The sequence below is a fragment of the Bubalus bubalis genome, chromosome 4 (genome assembly GCF_019923935.1).
Source record: "Bubalus bubalis isolate 160015118507 breed Murrah chromosome 4, NDDB_SH_1, whole genome shotgun sequence".
Taxonomy (NCBI): Eukaryota; Metazoa; Chordata; class Mammalia; order Artiodactyla; family Bovidae; genus Bubalus; species Bubalus bubalis.
Window position 1 is genome coordinate 64,562,231 of NC_059160.1, and position 8,435 is coordinate 64,570,665.

Genomic DNA, 8,435 nt, shown 5'->3' on the forward strand with positions numbered 1-8,435 from the left:
GCGGATTCGGCGACGGCAACTCCCCGGACGCACGCAGGCCTCAGAGCCCCCCAGCTTCCGTGCCCCCTCGGCTCTGGAACTTGGAGGAGGGTAGGGGTCCAGCATGAAGCCCCCGGATCGCCCTGGCCCTGGCCGCACTGACCGGATACTGGGGGTCATGGGGGGCATGCTGCGCGCATGCGCCCTACCCGGGCAGGAGGGGGTAAGAAGGGAGACCAAGGTGGGGTCGGGGTCTTTAGCGGGCTTCAGGACGGCTGCACCCCACAACTCAATATACCCGCAGACAAGAATTCTGCGGAGTAGTCGCAGGAATTCAAGAGTTCCATTAAGAGGACCGTAGGCACGTTTTTGGGTGAACTAACTGCTCTCCACCCTAGCCTCGGCGACCCTTTTGTAAAGAGTGGATTTTGACAGAAGGGGAAGCGGGAGGTGGAGGCTGGGCGTGGAGGGCGGGTTCCTTACGACTGCTCTGTACCCGCAGCCCTCGAAGAGAAGCCCCCTAGGGCCGGGGGGTACCGAGCCAGGATCTAACTGTACGGAGGGGGATCAGAGAGGGGAGAGCGATCGTGAGGTCCCCGCCTGGGTTCCTCTGCTCGGTAAGAAGCTGGGGATGGGGTGGCGCCCAGTTTGCCATCCTGCGCAAAGTGGCGAATTAAAAAATATGCTGTTCATATTAGCATAAAGGTTCGCATCTAATTTGCATGAGACTCATAGAAACGTTGAGACCTCCACGCTTCTTCTCGCCCTCTAGTCGGCTGTGAGTCCTCCACCTCAGCGGGTCCCGAGCCCCGCTGGCGGAGTGTCCCCGCGCCCCACCCCTGGCCCCTCGCCAGCCCAGTCTCCAGGACTTCGCCTTAATTGGTGATTAGCCTCAGCTGGAGTCCCGGGGCCTGGAGGAAAGAAGGGTCCGGCGAGAGGGCGGCACCTGGGCTGTGTTCCCCACAAAGAGCTCCCCATTCATGCACCCTCTACTGGGGGACCTTGTCCCCCGCCCGCCCTCCCCCTGCGCGGCTTAGGACAGTCCCAACCCCGGGACATCTTCGCGCAAGCCAAGGCCCCATCCGCTGCGCCCTTCTCTGCTGCAGAGGCCGAGGGGCGACCCTGGCAGGCCCCGCCGCGGGGCTCAACCCCCACCCTAGTGCTCTGCAGCCGGAGCTGGAGATGCGGGAGGGAGGGGGAACCCGGGGGCTGGGGAGCCCCGGCTAGAGGGGAGGGGCGGAGGCTCTGGGGACGTGAAATGGGAACGTGGTGGTGCCTGGGGGAGGGGGGGTTCGGCTGAAGGGGGAACCAGAGGGAGAGGGCGGAGCTGGGCCGCGGAGGCCCCTCCCCGCAGCGGCCGGGCGGCGGGGCCTGTTATTCCGCTCGCCGCTCGGCCAGGACCCGCGCCGCGCCAGTGACTCGGGGAGTCGGCCCCCGCCTCCTCCTCTGCCCGGGCCTAGAACCACCCCCAATCCAAGAGGCCGGAGACGGAGCGGGAGCGGCTGCAGCATCCCGGCCCAGCTTCCTCCACCATCCCTCCCCTCCCCGCTGGACATCTGGACCACCCTGGGCCCCGCACCGGCTCCGGAAACCCTCCCCGCCCAGTTCAGCGGCCGGGCCCCGCGCCGCCCTCTCTGCAGAGCCCCCAGCCCTCTTCCAGACCAGACTTCCGCCTACCCCTGGACCCCCGCTCTCTATTCCCTCTCTCCCCCCTTCTCCCAGCCTGGAGCGGGGTAGGAGGGAGGGGGGTGTGCACCCTGCGCCGTCCCCGCCCCCCGTGATTCCCCCTGCATGGCCGGCCCGGGTGGGAGGTGCGGGGGGGCCCGGGCGCCATGCGGGGGGGGCAAAAGGAGGGTCGCTGTGCCTGTCCCCATGTGATCCGAAAAGTGCTGGCAAAATGCGGCTGCTGCTTCGACCGGGGGGGACGTGGTGAGTGTAAGGTCGAAAGGGCTCAGTGTTGAGTAGGGGGCGGGTTGAGGGGTTCAGGACTTGTGTTTGTCCCGGCCCTAGGGATTTAGAGGCTGGAGACTATACCTGTCTTTTCCAGGAGACTGACTTAGTAGCTGATCTCAAAGATTCCCCTCTGCCTTCATTTCTATCAGTTCAAGTTAAGGAAATTGGGGAAGGGGCAAGGGACTTCTCTCAACTGAGTAGGAGAAGAACCCATTCACAATCCCCTTAGGCCTATAACCACATCTTCCCTCAAATCCTTTTGCTGAAAATCTACTTAAGGTCTGTAGAGGGACAGGGGGATGGAGGAATGGGGGATGAGGGGGCTACCAGGAGCTCTTTGACAAATCTCAGCTCCTCTGTCCCTGAGCCCAGGCCAAGGATAACTCTGATGAGCTCTCCTCAGTTGCCCCCCTGTTGGGTTTGTGCTTGCGCTGGGGAGGTGGGCTGCAGAAGTCTCCTTTTCATAGTGATTACTGCAATTGGTGGAGGAGGGGTCTGGGGGTGGCAGATGGGCTCTTAGCTCTTTTTTTCCCCCCTTTCTCAGAGAATGGTCTGTACCCATTGCAAGGGGGAGGGTTATAGGAGAGCAGATGGCCACCCCCAGCTTCCAGTGTCTGCCCAGATGGCTGCCCCCACTGCCATGCTCAGATATGAAGGAACCTCCACATGTAACTGGGGGTGCCAGGCCTAGGGAGCCAGGTGTTTACTGTCCTTCCTCCCAAGGGTGCCCTGGTGAAATTTTCTTCCTGGCCAAGTCAAATGAGGATGGCAAGAGAGTGAGCCCTGGGGGAGAGGGGCTGAGTATCACAGAATGGAGATTCTGGGAGCTCCCTGGGGACCCTGAATCTAGAGCTGAAGCAACATCTGTCATTCCCTTTCTCCCCCCACCCCACCCCACCCCATCAGAGTCCTACTCCATTGCTGGCAGTGAGGGGAGTATCTCAGCTTCAGCTGCCTCGGGTCTGGCTGCCCACTCTGGCCCCAGCTCTGGTCTCAGCTCTGGCCCCTGTTCCCCGGGCCCCCCACGGCCAGTCAGTGGCTTGAGAAGATGGTTGGATCATTCCAAACATTGTCTCAGTGTGGAGACTGAGGCAGACAGTGGCCGGGCTGGACCATATGAGGTGAGCAGGGAGCACCACAGAAGCATGGAAGACATCCATGAAGAATGCCTGGGAGAGGGCAGGTTGGGTGCCACTGGTCATGGGGAGACATAGCTATTGTCCCTGACCTTTGAGACTTGACATTTGGCCCCTAGAACTGGATGCTGGAACCAGCCCTAGCCACAGGAGAGGAGCTGCCAGAACTGAACCTGCTGACCACATTGTTGGGGGGCCCTGGGGATAAGACACAGGTATGAAGAAATAAGGGCTTCCCAGATAGCTCAGTGATAAAGAATCTGCCTGCCAATGCAGGAGACACAGAGGAGTTGCGGGTAGGATCCCTGGGTCGGGTGGATCTCCTGGAGAAGAAAATGGCAACCCACTCCAGTATTCTTGCCTGGAAAATCCCATGGATAGAGGAGCCTAGGGGGCTATGGTCCATGGGGTTGCAAAGAGTTGGACATGACTTAGAAACTTAGCACACATGAAGAAATAAGTCTGGGGTGGCTTCCCTCACCCAAGGGTCATCCATTTGCTTACTCAGATGTTCTTCCTTCCAGCCCCCTGAAGAGGAGACTTTGTCCCAAGCCCCTGAGAGTGAAGAGGAACAGAAGAAGAAGGCTCTGGAAAGGAGTATGTAAGTGTTTACACACTCTCTCTCCCTGACCTCCACCCTCCAATCACACAACTTGCAGAGAACTGTCTCTCACATTTTAGATTTGAGACTTGGGATTTCCTCTGAGGTTGGCCATGGTAATGAAAGGGCTTTTAGTCCAGGAGAGAGGAAGTGGCTAAACCTGTTCTCTTCCCAGGTACGTCCTGAGTGAACTGGTAGAGACAGAGAAAATGTACGTGGACGACTTGGGGCAGATTGTGGAGGTAGTTCCCTTTTCCCTTTCCAGCCCTGGCCCAGCCCTTTCCCTCTTCCCAGGGCTATGTTAGAAGGTGCTTCGATGCTCCTCTGTCCCACCTTCCCAGTCTCCCAGACTTCCTGGACTTCTTGAGGTTCCCACTGGGACGAGCCCTACGAGCACACGCGTGATCCCTTCCCACCTTCCCACAGGGTTACATGGCCACCATGGCTGTTCAGGGGGTACCCGAGAATCTTCGAGGTCGTGACAGGATTGTGTTTGGGAACATCCAGCAAATTTATGAGTGGCATCGAGAGTAAGTGATGGATCCCCTGAGAGCAAGGGGGAGGAGCATATGTCTGGTGGTCTCTGTGCCCTCCCATGGGCCCACTGTGGCCTGAGGAATGTTTGGACAGACTTCCCGGGGAACACTACGGGGCAGACAGCTCTAACTTGCCTGGGATGGGGTATTTGACCTGCCTTTCCCTGTCTACCCCTCCAGCTATTTCCTGCGGGAGTTACAGCGCTGTTTGAAGGATCCTGATTGGCTGGCTCAGCTATTCATCAAACACGTGAGGCTTGAGGGCGTGGTGTCCAGAAGGGGAGGGGCTTGGGAGTGGATCTGGCCTCACTGCCTCGACTCTTTCTTAAAATTTACCCCTGTTAGGAGCGCCGGCTGCATATGTACGTGGTGTACTGTCAAAATAAGCCCAAATCAGAGCATGTGGTATCAGAATTTGGGGACAGCTATTTTGAGGTCAGTGGCTGAGATACCTTGGGGAAAGGGGGACAGAATCATCAGTACGAGTGGGCTTTCCAGGCTGCAAAACCACCCCGTCTGTCCCTGTCCCCAGGAGCTCCGGCAGCAGCTGGGGCACCGCCTGCAGCTCAACGACCTCCTCATCAAACCAGTGCAGAGGATCATGAAGTACCAGCTGCTGCTCAAGGTCAGGGCCACCTGCTTCCTGGGGGGCACAGCAGGTTGGGACAACCTTTTCTTCATTCATCTCCCCAGGGTTCCTAAGGTTCCTCCTCGACTTCCTGGGGGCCCTTACCTGTGTCCTCAGGGGACGGTGTGAGGCGTCTTGAGGATGTGCTCATGACCTCCCTGAGAATTTCTTTTCTGCCTCTTAGGATTTTCTCAAGTATTATAGGAGAGCTGGGATGGATACGGAAGAGCTGGAGGTGAGGGCTCCCATGTCTCGTAGGACACACCAGGCACACCTTATCTTCTTAGTCTCTTGGGTTCCTTTATAGCACTATCTGGTTTATAGGGGGAGGCTGGTTGAAGAGGTCTGAAGAGGCCTCTTTCCCAACGTTGACAACGCTCCTCTCTTTACCTGCATCCCAGCAAGCGGTGGAGGTCATGTGCTTCGTACCCAAGCGCTGCAATGACATGATGACCCTGGGGAGACTTCGGGGGTTTGAGGTACGGAGATAGAGCAGAGAGCCCCTACAGGGAGCTGTCCTTCTCTCCTGGGTTGACAGGAGCTGGCTGGTCGGAGTGTCAGGGGAAGGAGGGAGGAGCAGAGAGTGGCCCCCTATTCTCTTCTGGTTTCTCTCAAAGGCCACTTTCCTTTGGTTTTAGGGCAAACTGACTGCTCAGGGAAAGCTCTTGGGCCAGGATACATTCTGGGTCACGGAGCCGGAGGCTGGGGGGCTGCTCTCTTCCCGGGGCCGAGAGAGGCGTGTCTTTCTCTTCGAGCAAATCATCATCTTCAGCGAGGCCCTGGGAGGAGGAGTACGAGGTGGAGCGCAGCCTGGTTATGTGTACAAGAACAGTATCAAGGTGGGGAGGGGGATTCCCCCGGGAGGGGGTCTGACTGGGGTCAGGGAGACCTCTGAGAGAATGTCTGGCTCTGGGATATTTGTTGGAGGGGGCAGGATCCAGAGTAGGGACTAAAGAATTTGGGGGCTACCTCCTCTTTGCCAATCCAGGTGAGCTGCCTGGGACTGGAGGCGAACCTTCAAGGTGACCCTTGCCGGTTTGCACTGACCTCCAGAGGGCCAGAGGGTGGGATCCAGCGCTACGTCCTGCAGGCTGCAGACCCTGCGATCAGTCAGGCCTGGATCAAGCAAGTGGCCCAGATCCTGGAAAGCCAGCGGGACTTTCTCAATGGTGAAGCCCACTCCCTCACTCCTTCCCATCCGCTCTCGGCCCTTTGATCTCCTGAATCCCTCCCTGCCCAGTCTCGGATCCCTGCCCTCTCCCCTCATCTCCACTTTTTCACTACTAACTCGAGATTTAGTAACTCAGAATCCCCCTAAAGCCTCAAGCAACTTACATTGGGACAGTCCTTGGGAGGGGAGGGCAGAGTGGGAGAAGATGGCCTTAGCAGAGCCTCTGGGAAAGGGTGTGTTTCTGCTGTAACCCTCCTTCTGTCCCTCTCTTTGCTCCAGCGCTGCAGTCACCCATTGAATACCAGAGAAGGGAGAGTCAGACCAACAGCCTGGGGCGGCCAGGAGGGCCTGGGGTGGGGAGCCCGGGGAGAATTCGGCCTGGAGACCGGGCCCAGCTCAGCACACACACACCCATCAATGGCTCTCTCCCCTCCCTGCTGCTGTCACCCAAAGGGGAGGTGGCCAGAGCCCCCCTGCGCCTGGACACACAGGTATGAGGAATGAAGTTCCCTGGTTGTAAGGGCAGAATGGGGAGGGCTTCTCTTTCGGTTCCAGGTCCCCAAACCCCCATATCATTCCTTTCTTCCACCACCTTCCTTTTGTCTGTCCCTTCCTACTTCCCATCTCTTGCCCTCCCTGACTCCAGTTTAACCCTGGGAGAAGCTGATGGTCTCAGATGATCTGAGATTTCTGGCAAGAGGGCGTGGCTTGACTAGGGGCTTACACTGACAAGAGGGGAGTGAGGGTGGATGCCTGAACTTCTTTGATTCTCTGACTTGAGTCTCTTTTCAGGCCCCCAGTGCCATCCCCCAGGCTCTTCATGACTCTCCTCCAGTTCCACCAATTCTGGACACCCCTCCCTGCCAAGCCAGACTTGCCAAGCTGGATGAAGATGAGCTGTAACTGGTGAAGGCCATGGGGGTGGTGCTGACTCAGCCACTCTGTTCCCCCAGGAACTTCAGGGCAGTCTTTTCACACCGCTCCAGAATTCCTCCCTCTGGGTGTGTCTGGAGGGTGGGCAAGGCTGGGAGAGGTGTCAACTTGGAGGAGGGCACCTAGATTCAAAAAGACTTCTTTCTGCCCAAGGAACACAGGTTCCTTCAGCTCCCACCCCTATGCATGCATCACAGGTCCCCCCAAAAGGAGGATATGTGGGTGGGTGGGAGGGCTGGGGCAAGGGCCAGATAGAAATTATTGGTTTTGTTTTTGATTTTTCTGTTTTCTGAGAATAAAGGTTTTGTTATATCACTAAAGCTGCTGTCTTAGCAGAGGGAAGGGGAAGCTGAAGTTGGGGTAAAGGAGTGTGGAAGAGATCAGATGGCCCCTTGAATCAGTCATTGGAGGAAGGGTCTGGTGAAAGGAGAAGAGTGCGGGATGTAAGATAAAAAAAAAGTAGTTATCTTTGTCCCTCACTTGCAGTTGCAGCATCTCTCAGTCCGGGTCTTGGGGCTACAGGAAAACCCTAGAACCTTGATGTATTCTCCCTTTTATCCAGCCCCTTTCCCTCCCGTCTGGTCTCTGTTCTAGACGTCACTGGAAAGCCCGCTGTGGGCTGACTTCCCACCGTTCCCTCAACACCCAGATGCTAAAGCACTGAATGCCCATGGTACCTTTCTTTCTGAGGCCGCCATGTTCAGCTGAGGGAACATGGAGAGGTGGAGAGGATGCTGGGGGCTCTGGCCCCTTCTGGCTCTGGGTCTCCTTATTTTTGCTGTCTGGGAGGTCGCAAAGCATATCCATGTTGAGCAGGAAGGGATTCTTCTTCAAGCCATAGACCTAAGAGTGGAGGTCTTCACCCCTCCCAACTTCTGGGACAGCCCCTGGGACCGAGACCCAAACGTGCAGAGATTCGCATCCAGATGCCCTGTCCTGCCTGGGTCCTTGGGCATCGGTGTGTCCACTGTGTCCATTCGTCCCCTGGGCCCAGTCACGTGTACTTGAGCTTCCTCAGCAGACAATAGACTGCTGGGGTGGGAGGCTGAGGAGGAGCTGGAGCCTCCCTGTGGGCCTGAGGTCTCTCTGGCCACAATGGGGGGAGGGAACTCTAAGGGGGGGACAGGACGTACAGCCCAGATAAGACTTCTGGGGAACAATAGGAGGAATTGAAGAGGGGAGACCCACCCTCACTGTACCCCACACCCAGGGCTTTGGGGTCAGGGACTAGGGACCAGAGGGTGATGGGGAGGGGTGCTAAGAATTCTTGTGAATGGAGGAGGGGATGGGGCAACTAGCAGGATTCTGGAGCTCAGAAGCTTTGTATCTCTTCAGGGACCTCAGGGGTACATGACATGGGTGGGTGACCCTTTCGTACTTAATTTAACCACATATGTATTGTTGACTGCCTACTTTGTGAATAGCACTGGAATGCTTCAGTGTTTTTGCCTTCTGAGCAATAAAATCAAAATTTGCTATCTGTTCAGTATTCCCCCCT

General features: G+C 57.4%; 1 protein-coding gene across 3 annotated transcripts; it reads left to right on the plus strand.

Moving 5' to 3' along the window:
• The first annotated feature begins 10 nt into the window (after nucleotides 1-10).
• Nucleotides 11-8,420, plus strand: ARHGEF25 (Rho guanine nucleotide exchange factor 25). 3 transcript variants are annotated; one of them, XM_006077903.4, is made up of 16 exons: nucleotides 12-202; nucleotides 482-596; nucleotides 2,839-3,053; nucleotides 3,188-3,283; nucleotides 3,593-3,669; nucleotides 3,845-3,911; nucleotides 4,096-4,199; nucleotides 4,386-4,455; nucleotides 4,551-4,640; nucleotides 4,738-4,830; nucleotides 5,018-5,068; nucleotides 5,235-5,312; nucleotides 5,472-5,672; nucleotides 5,822-6,002; nucleotides 6,284-6,495; nucleotides 6,797-8,420. In XM_006077903.4, exons 1-16 carry the CDS (start codon nucleotides 104-106, stop codon nucleotides 6,905-6,907), a joined length of 1,860 nt encoding a protein of 619 aa, XP_006077965.1. In that variant the 5' UTR covers nucleotides 12-103; the 3' UTR covers nucleotides 6,908-8,420. The 3 variants fall into 3 exon arrangements, with proteins under 3 accessions (XP_025139639.1, XP_006077965.1, XP_006077966.1); XM_025283854.3 differs by lacking the exon at nucleotides 3,188-3,283 and having other exon boundaries at nucleotides 11-202; XM_006077904.4 differs by lacking the exons at nucleotides 12-202; nucleotides 482-596 and adding an exon at nucleotides 1,273-1,908.
• Nucleotides 8,421-8,435: the final 15 nt, after the last annotated feature.

Bases quoted from the DNA above. Each gene is read 5' to 3' on its own strand.
- ARHGEF25 (XM_006077903.4), top strand. From the start codon at position 104: ATGAAGCCCCCGGATCGCCCTGGCCCTGGCCGCACTGACCGGATACTG. The intron at 3,054-3,187 runs GTGAGCAGGGAG...TTTGGCCCCTAG, and splicing joins GCCGGGCTGGACCATATGAG to AACTGGATGCTGGAACCAGC. The intron at 3,912-4,095 runs GTAGTTCCCTTT...ACCTTCCCACAG, and splicing joins ACTTGGGGCAGATTGTGGAG to GGTTACATGGCCACCATGGC.